A 19,113-nucleotide genomic window follows, 5' to 3' on the forward strand; every position below is an offset into this window, starting at 1 on the left:
TCATCCACATCCAATGAAGTGCACTCAATGTGATGTTATTGTTTGAATATTAACATAACATAAGATCATAAGAACTAGGAGCATGAGAAGGCCATCCAGCCCTTTGAGCCTGCTCTGCCATTCAGTAAGATCATGGCTGATCTTTTCGTGGACTCAGATCCACTTCTCCATGCTCTCACCCACATCCCTTAATTCCTTTATTGTTCAAAAAAAATCTATCTTAGCTTTAAAAACACTTACTGAGGTAGCATCAACAACTTCCCTGGGCAGGGAATTCCATAGATTTACATCCCTTTGGGTTGAAGATGTTCCTTCTCAATTTGTTCCTAAATCTGCTCTCTCTATTCTTGAGGCTATGCCCTGTCGTCCAAGTTTCACTGCCAGCGGAAATGTCCTGTCTACTTCTATCTTAACTATTCCCTCCATAATTTTTTATATGTTTTTATGAGGTTGCCCCCTCATTCTTCTGAAGTCCAGTGAATATAATCCCAGTCTACTCAGCCTCTCCTCATAAGCTAAACCCCTCAACTCCGGAATCAACCTAGTGAACCTCCTCTGCACCCTCTCCAGTGTCAGTACATCCTTTCTCAAGTAAGGAGACCAAAACTACACACAGTACTCCAGGTATGGCCTCACCAGCATCCTGTACATCTGCAGCATAACCTCCCTGCTTTAAACTCAATCCCTTTAGCAATAAAGGACAAAATTAAATTTGCCTTCCTAATTACTTGTTGTACCTGTACTTGTAACCCTCTGTGATTCATATACAAGGACACCCAGGTCCCTCTGCATAGCAGCATGCTGCAACATTTTAACCATTCACGTATAATCCTTTTTACTGTTACTCTGACCAAAATGGATGACTTGACATTCATTAACATTGTATTCCATCTGCCAGACCTTTGCCCACTCAGTTAAAGTATCTATGCCCCTCTGCACAGTTTTACAGACCTCTGCACTTTGCTCTGCCACTCATCTTAGTGTCACCTGCAAACTTTGACACATTACCCATGGTCCCCAAATCCAAACCATCTATATTGCGAATGTGGCAACAAGTGAGTGGAATTTAATGCCCTCCGCTGGGGCAGGATTAGCAGCAGAGGGGTATTCATTGATGTGGAAGAGTGTGGTCTCTGTCAGCTTCACCCCTGTGCTCCTGAGGCAGGTGGGGGAGGTTGGTCTCTCCTTGTTGGAGACTCGGTGTCAAATTGAGGCTACCCGGCAACAGGAATGGGCACGGGACCCAGTACGATTGTTCCTCCTGCCCTTGCTTCCCATTACCTTCACCTCTGCCCCTTAAACTAGCAGCCTTGTGTCAGTTGGCAGTCCTGAGTCTCTGGTGGGTCAGTGACCCTATGTTGGAAATCTCACAGTATGGAGTGATGCCTCTGTGACAGTGTAGCTTTCCTTCACTCCTGTCCTTCCAACAGTGCAGGCTCTGACCAATTTTCCACTGATGACAGTGCCGCACTCTGTCAGTAATGAGCATTAGACAGTGCAACACCCTCTCAGCATTGACTCTCTGACAGTGCAACACTCCCTCAGCACTGACCCTCTGGCAGTGCAGCACTCCCTCAGTACTGACCCTCTGACAGTGCAGCACTCCCTCAGCACTGACCCTCTGAAGTGCAGCATTCCCTCAGTACTGACCCTCCAACAGTGCAGCACTCTCTCAGTACTGACCCTCTGACAGTGCAGCATTCCCTCAATACTGACCCTCTGACAGTGCAGCATTCCCTCAGTACTGACCCTCGGACAGTGCAGCACTCCCTCTGTACTGACCCTCTGACAGTGCAGCATTCCCTCAATACTGACCCTCTGACAGTGCAGCACTCCCTCAGTACTGACCCTCTGACAGTGCAGCACTCCCTCAGTACTGACCCTCTGAAGTGCAGCATTCCCTCAGTACTGACCCTCCAACAGTGCAGCACTCTCTCAGTACTGACCCTCTGACAGTGCAGCATTCCCTCAATACTGACCCTCTGACAGTGCAGCATTCCCTCAGTACTGACCCTCGGACAGTGCAGCACTCCCTCTGTACTGACCCTCTGACAGTGCAGCATTCCCTCAATACTGACCCTCTGACAGTGCAGCACTCCCTCAGTACTGACCCTCTGACAGTGCAGCACTCCCTCAGTACTGTCCCTCTGACAGTGCAGCACTCCCTCAGTACTGACCCTCTGATAGTGCAACGCTTCCTCAGTACTGGCCCTCTGACAGTGCAGCACTCCCTCAGCACTGTCCCTCTGATAGTGGAGCACTCCCTCTCAACTGACCCTCTGACTTTTCAGAGCTGCCTCAGTACTGACCCTTCGATAGTATCATTTCTATTTTCATCTTTTGGCTTATTCACCTTCATTGCTTTCTTCCTCTTCACTTTTGTTGGGTAAAGCATTTGCTAAAGCTTACTCTTTCACCCAGTTGTCCTTCCTCAGTGACTGTGTAACATCTGCCTCTTGCTTCACATCTGCCTCTATCAAAACATAAAAACACTTTTATTTCTGGACACCTTTCAGTTCTGAAGGAGAGTCATAATGGACTCAAAAATTGCCTCTATTTCTCTCCACACATACTACCTGACTTGCTGAGTTTACTTCAGCATTTTCTGTGTTTGTGTCAGATTTCTGCAAAATTTTGGTTGTATTTTGACAGTTGAAAAGGTTTAGGGAACAAATTCAAGGGTTCAAATTTTGGCAGCTGCCATATCATGGATATGGCAAAGGAAATCAGTCCTATGTAGAGATGCACAGAGATTTGGGGGCAGGTTTGATCATTTGATGACTGTGGGAGTGAGTTTTGGTTGAAGAGATGTAAAACTGGATCTTTATGTGCTTACTGTGAGCTTCGATCTGCAACCCGCCTTAAGCTGTGTTGTCATTTATTTTTCTGACTTGAACATTCCAGCATTATTCATTCTGCTCACTATTTCCCCACCGCAAGTGTGTTTCCAGAATGTGTCATCATAGTGTATGTTTGGATAAACAGATTGCATAATCTGTAATCATGCCTGAAACCTTATTCACAAGGAGATGGATGACAGTCCTAATGCTATTCCAGTGCATCCATAATGTCAGAGCTTCCAGATGCAATGCCTTGAAATGCCTTTACATTTCCTGCATTTGAGATTTTAAATTCAGAACAAACATTGGGCAATTTAAAACTGGTTTGAAAGAATTCCCCTTGTTTACCCAATTCTGGTTCTTTTGGTTTAGATGCATTTTAAGAAAAAACATCTGTATATTGAGAGGCTAGTGCTGATTGGCTGGAAAGTGGACTCTGATAGGTAGAGGTGTTGCTATCGGGAATGCAGCTATTAACGATTATTGATTATTTACTAAGCTTGTAAAAAACTTTACACCAGGCAGGTCAACTCTGATTGTTTTGGATGTTGCTGTGAGAAATGAGTCACCTATTTTGTTGAGTTGTAACAGGCTATGTTCTGTCTGTCAGCAATGAACTGGGCTCTGTATATTAACATGCCCAACTTCCAGCACATACAATGGTACCACACTGTGAGCATGACTGACCGTCAGAAATTTATCGTCAGCATAATTCTGCACACACTTGGGATTATTCAGCAATTGCTATCCACTTGCAATTTCTCACCAAATGATGAATACTATGGTGAGTTTTTCAAGCCTGGGTAGGTTGGGTATGTCGCTAGTTGTGAACAGTCCAAGGGAAAAACTGTTTGATGTGTTTTGTATCCAGTCTTCTGGATATATGCTTCAATAAGTGGCATCACACAGGCACTGAAATTCATATACTACATTAATCAATTGTGCAAAAGGCAGAATGTCTCTTTGGTATGACGGTAGCATACTGTTAGCAGCAAACAGTAACAATATGAGTGTTGTGGCTTGTAGACAGTAGACAGGCTTTATGGAGTCATGAGATGAGTTGCTTACCAGCTAACTTCCAGTTTTTTAATTGATTTGGTTGCCACTTTATTTAGGTGACTGGTCCGGTTTTGTTTATGGTGAATAATAAGCTCCAGAACATTGACAGTGGAATACCATTGAAATGGTTATTGTCCAGCACTCGTTAATGTTATCTCCACTCAACCCAAGCCTGAATGTTGTTTAGGTCTTGCTGCTTTTGAACATAGAGTGCTTCAGTGACTTAAGCATCATGAATGATACTGAATGCTGTGCAATTATCAGTGAACGTTCCACCCTCTCATCTTATAATGGAGAGAAAGCTATTGATGAAGGAACTATAAATGATTGGGCCTAAGATACGCATGTAGTGATGCCCTGTGGCTGAAATGATTGACCTCCCAAAATTATAATCATCTTCTTTTGTATTATCTTTGGCTGTAATCACTGGAGAGATTTTCCCTGATTCACATTAACTCCAGGTTTGCTGGGGATCCATGATGCCGCACTTGGTTAAGTGCTGTCTTCCTGTCACAGCAGTCACTCTTGCCTTAGCTCTGAAGCCCGGTTCTTTTGTCCATGTTTGAAACAAACCTTGTCCTCTAGTTTCATTTCTTTTGTATGGACCTCAGAGATCTGATCTCAGCAGAAACGTCTGGAATGGGAAGTCAGTGCTGTAATCCACACAGTCAAGAGGGCATACTGGGAGATAACCCCTCCCACCACTCTACAAATGTGCGAGAGTAGACAGATAGGTTGGTAATTGACCAGGTTGAATTTGCCCTGCTTTTCATGAAAAGGCAATATTTGGGCAATTTAGCACATTTATACAATTTAACAGTGCAATACAGCACAGGAACAGACCCTTCAGCCCATCAATCCTGCACTGATTCCAATCCTTATTTGGACCTGCCACTTATTGCCTGTGCACAGTTTCTATCCCTCTGTTCTTCTGCTGTTCAATTGTCGATGAAGGTATGCCTTAAATATTGCTAACATACCTGCTTCCACCACCTGCATAGGCAGTGTGTTCCAGGCACCCATCACCCTCTGTGTGAAAAAGTTTCCCTTTACTTCACCCCTAAATGTTTCCCCTTTCACCTTGAACCCATATCCTCTTATAGTTGACCTTTTCACTCTGGGAGAACGTCTCTGACTATCCGCCCTATTTGTGCCTCATAATTTTGTAGACCTCTATCAGGTCATCCCTTCGCCTCCATCTTTCCAGTGAAAACAACCTGAGTTTATCCAACCTCTTCTCTTACCTGAAACCCTCCAGACCAGGAGGCAACATCCTGATAAACCTTCTCTGCACCCTCTCCAAAGCATCCACATCCTTCTCTTGTGAGGCCACCAGAACTGTCCGCAATGTTCCAGATCTGGCCTGCCTAAAAGTTTTATAGCTGTAACATAACTTACCAACTTCATATTCGATGAAGGCAATCATGCATGCTAGATGCCTTCTTGATCATCATATCCACTTGTGTTGCCACTTCGAGGGATCTGTAGGCCTGTATGCCTCGATTCCTCTGGATGTCAGTGCTCCTAAGGGTTCTGCCATTTATAATGTGTACCTGTAGATAATAACGTTGTAAATGTTCTGAAAGAGCTTGGCTGGAGGCACAGTTGGGCTGGAACACAGCTCTTTAGGTAATATTTTTTCAGTATCCAGTGCCTTCAGCTTTTTCTTGATATCGCATGGAATGAGTCAAATTGGCTGAAGACTGGCATTGTGATATTGGGACCCTTAGGAGCAGACCCGAAATGGATAGTTCAGTCAGCACTTCCGGCTGAAGGTTAATGCAAATGCTGCAGCCTTGCTATATGAGGTGGTATGCTGGGCCTCCCCATCATGGTGGACGGGTGACACTGTGGGGCCTTTTTCTCTATTAAATTGTCCAATTGCCTACCATCACTCATGACTGGATGTGGCAGAACTGCAGAGCTTAGAATTGATCTGTTGGCTGTTGGACTGTTTAACTCTGTCTTTTGCATACTGCTTACAGTGTTTAGCACAGGGGTATTTTACAATTATGGCTTCGCCAGGTTGACACCACATTCTTAGAAATGCCTGGTGCAGCACCTGGCATGTTCTTCTGCACTCTTCATTCAACCGGGGTTGATCTGCTGGCTTAATGGTAAACATGGAGTGGTGGATATGTCAATGCATGAGGTTAGAGATTGTAGATAAGTAGATTGTAGATTGTAGACAATTCTGCTGCTGATCATCCACAGTGCCTCATGGATGCCTTTCCTTGAATTGCTATTTCTGTGTAAAATCTATTCCATTTGTAATGGTAATGCCACATAGCATCATGGAAGGTATCCTCAATACGAAGGTGGGATTTTGTCTCCATAGGTTCTATGTGGTGGTCACTTTTATTGATACTGTCAATATAATTGCTAGATTGATGAGGAATGAGGTCAAGTAGGTTCTTCCCTGTTGTTAGCTCCCTCACTGGCTGCTGTAGGTCCAGTCCAGCAGTTATGCCTTTCAGGACTCAGCTAATTGGGTAAGACATGGTGCCACTGAACCATAGCTGATGATGGACATTAAAGATGTCCACCATTAAAGTCAGGGTATATCTCGCAGCCTTGCCACCTTCAATGCCTTCTCCATTGTTCAACATGGAGGAGAACTGATTTGTCAGCTGAGGGGTAAGTGGTAATCAACAAGAGGTTTCCTTGTCCATGTTTGACCTGATGCCATTGAGACATTATGAGGTCTGGCATCAATCTTGAGGATTTCCAGGGTAAATCCCTCCTGACTCTCTATCATTGTGCCACTGCCTCTGGTGAGTCTTTCCTGCTGTTGGGACAAGACATGCCTAGAGATGGTGATGACGGTGTCTAGGACCTTTGCTGTTTGGTATGATTCCTTGGAATTAATTGTATCAGGCTGTTTAATGACTAACCCATGGGGTAGCTCTCTCAATATTGACATGAAACCCTTGATTTTACTCAGAAGGAATTTGCAGGGTCAAGAGCCTGAGTCTTGGTCAATGCTGGGTAGCCCATCCACTTTTATTCCCTTTTACAGAATTTCCCATGGTGCAATTGAGCAGCTTGCAAGGCCATTTCAGAGGACAAGTTAAGAGGCATCCACATTACTATGGGTCTGGAGTCACATTGCAAATCAGATCAAGTGAGGACAGCAGAATTTCCTTCACTGAAGGAGATTGCTGTTAGGCCTTTTAAGTGGCAATTATTTCATGGTTGCCCTTAGACTAGGTTTTGATTCCAGATTTAGGAATTGAATTCTAATTTCAAAACCTGCTGCAGTGTGACTCAAATCTGTGTTCACAAGCCATTAGCCGAGGGCTCCAAGTTCATAGTGCACTAGACCACAGCAAATGAAGCGCTGTTTGAAGTGTAGCTCCTGTAATGTTTTAATACAGCAACTAGTTTGTGCACAGCAAGCTCCCACAAGCATCAAGGGGAGAATGATTAAATAATCTGGTTTAGTGATATTGTTGAGAGATAAATATCGATCAGGATTTTGGGATGAAATACCCTGCTCATCTTTAAAATAATGCCTTCGATTTGGTTTCATGTTCACCTGAGGGCAAATAGGACTTTGTTTTAACATCTCTCTTGAATCCCCTCAGACATTTACTTCAGAAAGCTTAATTACAATCCCAGCTTCAACACTTTAATGCGTTCACACTTCTAAATGCATGACAATACCAATTTTAATAATTTCAAAAGTATACTTTCTTTGTAAAAACATCTCTTTATATATGCATTATGTGGAGGTGCCAGTGTTGGACAGGGGTGGACAAGGTCAGATGTCAAATGATACCAGGTTGTCATCCAGCAGATTTATTTGAAATCACAAGCTTTCAGAGCATTGCTCCATCATCTGATGAAGAGGCTACACTTTGAAAGTTTGTGATTTCAAATAAACCTGTTGGACTATAACCTGCTCTCGTCTGACTTTTGATCTATATATACATTGTCACAAATGCATTTGGTTCTGTACAGTAGCACATCATAGAGTCATAGAGATGTACAGCATGGAAACAGACCCTTCGGTCCAACTCGTCCATGCCGACCAGATATCCCAACCCAATCTAGTCCCACCTGCCAGCACTTGGCCCATATCCCTCCAAACCCTTCCTATTCATATAGCCATCCAAATGCTTCTTAAATGTTGCAATTGTACCAGCCTCCACCACATCCTCTGACAGCTCATTCCATACACGTAGCACCCTCTGTGTGAAAAAGTTGCCCCTTAGGTCTCTTTTATATCTTTCCCTTCTCACCATAAACCTATACCCTCTAGTTCTGGACTCCCCCACCCCAGGGAAAAGATTTTGTCTATTTATCCTATCCATGCCCCTTATAATTTTGTAAACCTCTATCAAGTAAACCATTAAAAACATTTGAGTTTGATTCTATTCTAACAAACCACAGTTACCTCTTTTGGGCAGATAAAATATTGAACAAACTAATAACGACATTGTTGAGAATACAAATGAACAGCTGGTTCATCTATACATACAGACAGGGTGAGAGTGGTGGAAGAGACATGTTACGTCTTGGGAGAGTAGGCTCAGAGAACTTACTAAATTAGTTAATCAAGCTTGATTGAAAGGGTACGTAATGGTTGCACTGACATTTATTTATTCACATAAGGTGACTCACCATTTGGTTATTCATTGCTTTAAGACTCAGAAAGAGGAATTGTAACTTATACAAGCTCTTAAACTCCAAGCTGCAGTACGCTACTTAACACTTTGAGAACAGTTGATAAATTGTTATTCAAAGGGGAACATGGTTGGGAGTAAGGGAAAGAACACATTTTATTTGCAGGAACTAAACTCTTAACTTTCTTAAAGAACCCAGCACGCATCATTCCTTCAAGAAGCAGGCCTTGCACTTTTGGAATGCCTTCCATAAGATGTCCCAAAGAGCTTTGGAAGTGTAGTTAAAGCTGTAATATAAAAATGTACAGTAGCCAAATTATACACAGCAAGCTTCCCCAAGCTGTATTCTTATCATCAAATGGGACATGGGAGTGAAATAAATTGTCATTGTTTTTCTCTGCCAAATGGGACTAGATTACAATTGCAACATTTAAAAGGCATTTGGATGGGTATATGAATAGGAAGGGTTTGGAGGGATATGAGCTGGGTACTGGCAGGTGGGACTAGATTGGGTTGGGATATCTGGTCGGCATGGACAGGTTGGACCGAAGGGTCTGTTTCCATGCTGTACATCTCTATGACTCTATGACTATGACTCTATTAAATTAGGATATCTGGTCAGCATGGACGAGTTGGACCAAAGGGTCTGTTTCCGTGCTGGACATCTCTATAGCTCCTCTTAAGCCCAAGACAGTGATGCATTGTTTGATTTACTCCTTTCCCTTTTTACTCCTGGCTTTTGTTGAGATAGACTGGCAGGAGTTCCTCCAATCCTTGGGTCTCGAGTTCCAAGTTTTGAAATAAACCCTCAGCCATAAAATCTTTAAAATGAAATTACAAGATGTGAGGGAATTGCTTCAGTACTCTATCCATACGCACAACCACTCAGAAAATGAAGGAAGAAAGGACAGGGGAGGAAATAGCTGAAAAATTTGTTGCTGGAAAAGCACAGCAGGTCAGGCAGCATCAAAGGAGCAGGAGAATCGACGTTTCGGGGTTAGATTCCTGAAGAAGGGCTTATGCCCGAAACGCGATTCTCCTCCTCCTTTGATGCTGCCTGACCTGCTGCGCTTTTCCAGCAACACATTTTTCAGCTCTGATCTCCAGCATCTGCAGTCCTCACTTTCTCCCAGGAGAGGAAATATGTTTATAAGTTCTGTCAAATCCAGCGGTCTTAAAAATCAGTTCTTTTGAGTGACAACTATTGAAGTAGTGTCCTATAACAGTATGAACTGTGAGCTAGGCCCAGTAACCTCCCTTCTTGCAGAAAAAAAAGTAGAACTTCTTTCTAGCCAGCAACTTGGAGACAGAGTCAGAGATGGAGGGTGAAACAAAGAACTGTGGATTCTGGAAATCTGAAACAAAAACAGAAAATGCAGCAGAAACTCAGCAGGTCTTGTGGGGAGAAAGCAGAGTTAGCGCTTCAAGTCCAGTAACACTTCTTCAGAACTATCTCTCCACTGATGCTGCCAGACCTGCTGAATTTCTCCAGTAATTTCTGTTTGTGTTTCAGAGTTGGAGGGTGCTAGGCACGTTGTTGTTGCAGATTGGACACCTATTATTCCTCTGGAAGTCCGACATTAACTGACCGGGAATCCTAGAATTCAGCAATCTCTGACATCAGTCATAGAGTCATAGAGGTGTACAGCATGGAAACAGACCCTTCGATCCAACCTGTCCATGCCGACCAGATATCACAACCCAATCTAGTCCCACCTGCCAGTACCCAGCCCATATCCCTCCAAACCCTTCCTATTCATAAAACTATCCAAATGCCTCTTAAATGTTGCAATTGTACCAGCCTCCACCACATCCTCTGGCAGCTCATTCCATACACGTAGCACCCTCTGCGTGAAAAAGTTGCCCCTTAGGTCTCTTTTATATCTTTCCCCTCTCACCCTAAACCTATACTCTCTATGCCCTCTACTCCCCGACCCCAGGGAAAAGACTTTGCCTATTTATCCTATCCATGCCCCTCATAATTTTGTAAACCTCTGTAAGGTCACCCCTCAGCCTCCGACGCTCCAGGGAAAACAGCCCCAGCCTGTTCAGCCTCTCCTTGTAGCTCAAATCCTCCAATCCTGGCAACATCCTTGTAAATCTTTTCTGAACCCTTTCAAGTTTCACAACATCTTTCCGATAGGAAGGAGACCAGAAATGCATGCAATATTCCAACAGTGGCCTAACCAATGACCTGTACTGCCGCAACATGACAAAGTCATTGACAAAGATAAAGTCGACAGGCAGGAGGCTGGAAGGACACAGCAAGCCAGGCAGCATCAGGAGGTGGAGAAGTCAACGTTTCGGGTATGACCTGTCTTTAAGAATGAAGGGTTTCCTGAAGAAGGGTTATGCCCGAAACATTCTGATGCTGCCTGTGTTGCTGTGTTTTTCCAGCCTCCTGCCTGCCTACTATGGATTCCAGCATCAGCAGGCTTTTTTGTCTCTATGTGACAAAGATAAGCATTTACAGTGCTGATAGCCCATCTCAGGATACTAATTGGAAAGTCATTAAACATCAGTGAGCTTTACCTTCCCCATCAGAGTTTCCATTATGAATCAAAGAGGCCACTGTCAACCATTAATGTCCATTCTAACAGTTTTCCTTTTGTCCAGAGCTGGCTGGAGACACACAAGTTGTTTCTAAGAATTTGGTGCTTGCTTTAGCCGGGCTGTTCGGATAATGCGGAGACTTGAAAAGTTGCTGGAATTCATTTGTTCTGTCTTGGTCATTTTAAAATTGTCCGTTTTTGAAAGAAACTAAATATAATAATTGGAAGTATAGAAGGGAATTCTTGTTCATGATTTTCCTTCATGCCCACTGGGAATGACGGGATTGTTATATATTTAATTCAGTGCCATTGTTTATGAAATAAATGTTGACCCAGAACTTGAATACAGAATAAAATCACTGGAGTGAGTGAACAGTTGTTATAGGCTTGGTGGTTGAAGATAAGGTGGGGTTGCTGTTGTGGAGATATTTGATGGAAGATGATACCAAACATCAAAGAATGATGCACACCCAGGATTGTATGAGGGTGGAGAATGCTGTCTCGACCTAATGGATTTAAAGGTTCCATGATTCTATGTCAGAGAAGCTCTGTGAATGTAAATTATCAAATGGAGTTATTGCAGATTGCAGTTTCTGTGGAAGGTAAGAGAAAGAAAATAATCACTAAATAAGAATGTTACTTATTTCATGGTTTGGATTGAGACTCTCATTTTGAACATAGAACATTACGGTACAGGAGAGGGTCCTTCAGCCCATGATGCTGTGCCGAACATGACCCAAAGTTAAACTAATCCCTTCTCTCTGTCCTTGGTCCATATTCCTCCGTTCCTTCAATATTCATGTGTTTATCTAAAAGTCCATTAAGTACCCCTAGTTTTTAGTTACCATTTTAAATTATGAGTTAACCATTACAGCTATAAAAATATATAAGGTGTTTTGGGTGTTATTCATATTGATTTTCCATGTGTGACAAATTTCTGAAATCCCATTGTGGCGTTCTGTTGCTTTCCAAAGCGATCAAGAATTACAAGGTGAAGCCAGTAACTGAAATAAGCAGAAGAAATCTTCTGTTCAGTCATTGCAACATTCTTTCAGGTGTACAACAACAAGTATGTAGCTCTTTAATGTAGTAGATGTCCTAAGACACTTCCCAGAGCAGTAATGAGAACAAAAATTAACACCAAGCCCCATTAACATCAACGATGGTGATTAAATTAAGGATGGACAAGCTTCATGTTGAAGGTGTAGTCTGTACTATCTGATCAATCTATGACATGGAAATGGAATGAAAACCTACAGTAAAAAAGAGGTGGAGATTCCAAGGGTCTAATTCCATTGCTGTAGTTAATGATCAAGTGAGGCACTGGATAAACATCCCGTCATTCTGTTGGTCAGGAGTAATTTGTTACAGGCGAAGTTGCCAGAAATGACAAGCTGACTGTTTTTGTGTTCCTTTGTTTGTGTAGAGATTTTCACACGTGGAAGTGTTTCTGTTGAAATGAGCTCCAGATTTGCCATTGCAGCCGTGTGATTTGTTTGCACCTTACCTCAAAGGCTACAACACCCTTAATTGTACAGGGAGAACTTGTGTTCCAAACAGCTACAACAGATAGGGCGAAGAGGTTTGGAACTTGATGGGTCAAACCTAAACTCTGCTGTCTGCTTGTGAATGACGATACATAATCAAACAACTACAGCAGGAGGGGGCTCCACAAATATCCTCACCCTCAATGATAGGGGACCCCAGCACACCAATGCAAAAGAAAAAGCTATAGCATTTGTAGTCATCTTCAGGCAGAAATTGCTTAGTGGGTCATCCATCTTGGCTTCCTCCTGATGATAACTGATGTAAATCTTCAACTAATGCAATTCACTTCACATGATATCAGGAAACAGCTGAAGGCACAGGAAGCTACCAATGTTATGGGCCTTGACAATATCCCAACAATTGTACTGAAGACTGATGCTTCAGAACTAGCCATGCCCCTAACCAAGCTGTTGCAGTACAACTACAACACTGGCATCTACCTAACAATGTGGAAAATTGTCCTGATTTGTTCTATACAAAAAAAAGGACCAATCCAATACAGCTAATTATCAGCAGTAGCCTGCAGACTGACAAGGGTCACTCAGCTCCCAACCTCATTACAACTTCAGAGCAAACATGGTCAAAAGTGCTGAAGTCAGAGGTGAGATGATAGTCAATGTACTTGATATCGAGGTAACATTTGATAGCTCAACTCGATCAATGTTAATCAGAGGGAAAACTCCTTGTTGGTTGGAATCATACCTAGGAAGGGGATTGTGATTGAAGTCAATAACTTCAGCCCAGAACTCCCCAGCGTAGTGTCCTAGGCTGCTTTCTCAATAAACTTCCTTCCGTCAATAGTTTAGGAAAGTGGATGTTTGCTGACAATTGCACTGTATTCACCATTCACACCCTCCTCCGATACTGCAGCAGCTTGTGTTTGTAGTGAGTTCCACATTCTTAGCGCTCTCTGCATAGAGATGTCTCTCCTGAATTTCATATTGGATTTACTAGTTCTTATCTTGCGTTGGATTCCCCCCTTTAGAAAGTATCTTTTCTATATTCACCGATTGGACCTTTTCATAATTACAAAGAGCAGGTCACCTCCACAGTCATCTTTACTTAAGGGAAAAGATCTCCAACATGATCAATCTATCAGATAACTATCATCTCTTGACCTCGATGTAATTTTTAAAAAACCTTTATTGCATTTTCTTTCGTGTATACTGTTTGTAACATACAGGTCAAAACTTTTCTCAGTTTCCCAAGTGTGTTCTACTCAAGGTTGGCAGAGGCCAAAGCTATGAGCAGTGTTCCTCATATCATCTGACCAGGGCTGACAGAGATCAGGAATCTGCAAGTGCTCTAAGTGGGATGTAACCAATGTAAATGTTGGCCACAAAATTATACGGCAGATGCTAAAAATGTGAAATACCAGCATGAAATGCTGGATACACTCAGCAGCCAGTCGAAATCAGCTGGGTTCCAGTGGAACCTGAACTGTAAAACCTATTTCTATATTCACTGGTGCTGTCCAACTTGATGTAAATTCCAGCATTGCTGCAATATTTTGGGTTGTTATTAGACAGAAGAACAGAATTCAGGATGTGCGCTAATAGTGTAATTTTGAGAAGGGTTATCATTAACCATACAAATCCTCCCTACTTCTCTTTACAGGCAAAGTTGCCATCAAAAAAGAGGAACTTCAGAAATATCACAATCGAGATACCTGGTTCCCACTTCAGCCCGTGGATGCTGACTCCGAAGTGCAGGTGAGTTCAGTTGGGTAACAAGTGGCAGACCCATAATAAGAGCCACATTCCATAACTTCAGGCCATCTCATAGAACCTTACAGCTACTGAAGCACTTTTTGAAATGCAGTAACTGTTTTAATGTTGGAAATTGCAGCAGCTAATTTGCACACAGCTAGCTCTCACTACCTGCCATGTGATCGTGACCAGATCATCTGCTTCTGGTGATGTTGGATTGAATGAAAAATATTAGCCTCAGACACCAGAGAGAATTGCCCTGCTGTCTTCTTCTGAGACTCAGTTTAAAGCCATCTAAAAGACAACAGCTTTGACAGTGCAGCAGTTCCTCAGCCATGCATTTGTGAATCATGTGAAATATTAATCCACGATCAGGAGTAGGCCGTTTGGCCTCTCCATTCTGCTCCGCATTTTAAAAAATAGGGAAGGTTTGGAAAGATATGGGCCAGGAGCTGGTAGGACTAGGTTAGTTTGGGATTGTAGTTGGCACGGACTGGTTGGACCGAAGAGTCTGTTTTCCTGCTCTGTGACTCTATGATCTAAGCGGTCTCACCAGTGCTCTTTGGTTGATCTGAATGCAACCTCTAACCCACATGCCTTCCACAATTCATAACTTTTCACCAAAAATATCTATCCACCTCCACCTTCAAAATATTCAACAATCCTATTTTCACCACCCTTTCAGGATCTCAAGGTTCCACATGGTAGATTAATTCGTAAATTTAGGTCACATGGGATTCAGGGTGAGCTTGCCTATTGGGTACAAAATTGGCTTAAGAGCAGCAGACAGAGAATGGTAGTAGAAGGCTGCCTTTCAGACTGGAGGCCTTTTCACCAGTGGTGATCCACAGGGTTTGGTTCTGGGATCGTGTTTGTTTGTCATTTATATAAATGATTTGGATGTTGAAAGAGTTCAGAAAAGATTTACAAGGATGTTGCCAGGGTTGGAGGATTTGAGCTATAGGGAGAGGCTGAACAGGCTGGGGCTGTTCTCCCTGGAGCGTCGAAGGTTGAGGGGTGACGTTATAGAGGTTTACAAAATTATGAGGGGCATGGATAGGATAAATAGATAAAATCTTTTCTCTGGGGTCGGGGAGTCCAGAACTAGAGGGCATAGGTTTAGGGAGAGAGGGGAAAGATATAAAAGAGACCTAAGGAGCAACTTTTTCATGCAGAGGGAGGTACAGGTATGGAATGAACTGCCAGGGGAAGTGGTGGAGGCTGGTATAATTGCAACATTTAAGAGGCATTTGGATGGGTATATGAATAGGAAAGGGTTTGGAGGGATATGGGCCGGGTTCTGGCAGGTGGGACGAGATTGGGTTGTGATATCTGGTTGGCATGGACGGGTTGAACCGAAGGGTCTGTTTCCATGCTGTATATGACTCTATGACTCTATGGCACTATGACTCTATGAGAATGTAAAAGGCATGTTTGCAGATGCCACCAAAATTGGTGGCATGGTAGATAGCGAAGAAGGTTTTCTGAGATTACAAAGTGATCTTGATCAAATGGGTCAATGGGCTGAAAAATGGTAAATGGAGTTCAATTTGGATGAATGTGAGGCATTGCATTTTTGTACAGCAAACAGAGGCAGGACTTATACAGTAATGGTAGGGCTCTAGGTAATGTTGTAGAACAGAAGAACCTAGGGGTTCAGACGCATAATTCTTGAAGTTTGTGTCACATGTAGACAGAATGGTTAAAAAAGCACTTAGCACACTTGCCTTTTGAGTATCGGAGTTGGGAAATCATTTTGAGGTTGTACAGCACATTGATGAGGTCGCATCTGGAGTACTATGTCCAGTTCTGGTCACCCAGTTATAGGAGGCTTATCAGTAAGCTAGACAGGGTTCAGAAGAGATTTACCAGGATGTTGCCAGGTGCTGAAGATGTGAGTTATAAAGAAAGGCTGGATCGTCTGGCTGGGGCTGTTTTCACTGGAGCATTGGAGGTGACCTTATAGGGGTTTATAAAATCATGAGGGGTATAGATTGGGTTAATGGTAGGTGTCTTTTCCTTGTGACGGGGCCTTTCAAGATGAGGGGGCACATTTTGAAGGTAAGAGGAGAGAGATTTCAAAAAGACATGAAGGGCAAAGTTTTTACACAGTAGGTGGTTCACGTGTAGAATGAACTTCCTGAGGAACCGGTCGGTGCAGGTACAATTACAGTGTTTAAAAGAAATTTGGATAAGTACATGAATAGGGAAGGTTTGGAGAGATATGGGCCAGGAGCAGGCAGGTAGGACTAGGTTAGTTTGGAATTGTGGTTGGCATGGACTGGTTGGACTGAAGGGTCTGTTTCCATGCTCTGTGACTCTGTGATCTATGCGGTCTCACCAGTGCTCTTTGTAAATGAACATTTGCTCCAGTTCAGAGGCTGAAATGTGAACGTACAATCTTCTATCTCAGAGGCAGAAGAGCTCTCCACTACCAGCTATGCTTACACAGCTGATGCTGTATAGCAAATCCGAAATCCTGCTATTCTCAATTGAAGTGACAAGCAACCGCCTTCATTTGCACCTTGCTGTTCCATCAGTGGGAGAAGAGTCACATTTGCAGAGAGAGACTTTAAGTCCGGTGGGATCAGGTTTAATTGAAACATTCAAAAGGGAGTTAGACTGTCGTCTGAAAAGGAACAATATGCAGGGTTATGGAGAAAAGGCTGGGAAAAGGCACTCAGTGAATTGTTAATTCAGAGAGCCGGTGTAGACATAATGGACTGACTGGCTCCCTCCCGTGCTGTAACAATTTCTGTGTTTTGTCAGTGATATCCACATCCACATCTAACTCTGAAAAAGATCGTGGCCTAGGAATTTGGAGTGTCCATCATTGGGCCTTTTTGAGGAAGTGTTATGGGAAGGTTCAGGGTGAAGAGAGGTGAAAATGGGATTGGGGTTTGGGAGAGAAGGTTGGGGCCTTTAACTTGAGATCCAGAGGAGTGCTCCTGTCGTCCTGGCTCCACATTCAGATAGTTACCTACCTTCTGCTCGATGGCCGCTGCTAGTTTGTCCCAAGTGCAGCTCGCGATGCCACTGTCTCTGTCAAAAGGAACCTGTATTGCTGTGGAATCTGAAGTTGGCATTAGAATCCTAATTTTCACATGTAAGCCCAGTGACAACTGCTTCTGGGGTAGTGAAACAATATCGCTTGAATGACCTGATTGAGAAAGGTGAACTTCTAGCTGGAACTGTTGACCTACTTCCTGCCTGCTATTTTGGGGCCTAATAAATGATAATGCCTGAATCGTCAATGCCACATTACTCAGTTTCTAGCACACTGGATGTTAAGAGTGACGGAGTGTTTATTTTTAACATCTCCTCCGTCAATACAGACAGATTTACCAGTTCTCTATCTAATCTGCTAATTCCTGTTTCGTGGTAGTCTATCATTGCTGAGAGCAATTTATGAAATGATGTTTCTGATGTGAAACCTTGGTTAATGGTGACAAATATATGACAAAATTACACCTCTGACACTTGCAGCTCTGATTAGCATTTGAGCCCAGAGCTGCTGTTAATAGGAAGGGGGAGCCATAATTAACACATCACCAGTATTACTATATGGTTGCGCAGAATTATGTAGAGTTTTACAGCACAGAAAAAAAAAAGCCTCAACTCAATCAGGTTGACCTTTTAGTTTCACAAATGCATACTTCCACCCGACACCACTTGACCCTTTTGACTGAAACAAACAGTGACGGTAGGGCCAGGATAAATTTCATTGTCGAGTGCAAAGTGAGTTTAGGGCAGTCGCCAGGTTGTGAAGTTGCAGGTAAGAGCACTCAGGTGAGCTGGCATCTCCAGGCCGAGTCCCCTACAGGTCTGGAAGGTAGGATTTAAGTCTCAGCATTGACAGGTGTTTACCGTTGGACTTCCTCCAATTGGCAGGTTGCCTGTTGCGGCTGGGCAGTTGGCCAGTATGTCATGTACAGTTAAGACTAATGGTTGTGGGTGAAGTTGCCTTCGACATAAAATTAATGCTTTGGATGAGAAAAATAAAGAACAGCTCATAACAATCCAGTGGTTATTTTGAAGAATCTTTTGTTTCAACAAACTTAAAACTGCCACAGGTAAAAATCCAAGCAACATGTCCGACATCTGAATGATGTTCCCTTTGCCATTTTTCACCATGTGCTTTTTTCTCTGGTAATTTTCATTACAGCAATTGTGTCATTTTGGTCAAAAGAGCTTTCAAAGCATGTAGCATTTCGTCCGCTCTGCCATTAGACACTGGAGATCTTTCCGACCATATGGTCACTGTGCAGAGCTCTAGAATATAGTCTTGAGTACACAGAGTAACCACTGCACAATTATTCTACATCTTCTATTTTCGTTCGTGCGTGTGTGTGTGTGTGTCCCACTCTCTTTCTCTATTTATTTCCAACTTTGTATTACGCTACTCCACTTTTTTTTCACTTCACAGTTTTGCTTTTTTTCTTCTTTTGTAGAATGTGAGTGCTGGTGTGTGGGCCAGCATTAATCACCCATACCTAATTGTCCTTGAGAAGGTACTGGTGAGCCCCCTTCTACATTTTTGTGAAGTTTACCAATGGCCCAGCCAACCTAGTATTCTTAACAATATAAAAACCGAATTGCGGATGCTGTAAATCAGAAACAAAAACAGAAATTGCTGGAAAAGCTCAGCAGGTCTGGCAGCATCTCTGGAGAGAAATCAGAGTTAACGTTTCAGGTCAAGTGACCCTTCCTCAGAACTGTTTCTGTAATATTCCTAACTCACATGACCACTCAGTTCACATATCCCTTTAACCTCCTT

The 19,113-nt window shown here is 43.0% G+C and overlaps 1 protein-coding gene across 2 annotated transcripts in view; it reads left to right on the forward strand.

The window, feature by feature from the left end:
• The window catches only part of rasa3 (RAS p21 protein activator 3), a 185,687-nt gene that overhangs the window by 118,745 nt on the left and 47,829 nt on the right, over positions 1-19,113 (forward strand). For both annotated transcript variants that reach the window (XM_072578089.1, XM_072578090.1), the window contains exon 4: positions 14,245-14,339. In XM_072578089.1, coding sequence (XP_072434190.1) covers positions 14,245-14,339 — 95 coding nt within the window. The remainder of the gene's footprint in view (positions 1-14,244; positions 14,340-19,113) is intronic.

This window comes from Chiloscyllium punctatum, chromosome 9 (genome assembly GCF_047496795.1).
Source record: "Chiloscyllium punctatum isolate Juve2018m chromosome 9, sChiPun1.3, whole genome shotgun sequence".
Lineage (NCBI taxonomy): Eukaryota > Metazoa > Chordata > Chondrichthyes > Orectolobiformes > Hemiscylliidae > Chiloscyllium > Chiloscyllium punctatum.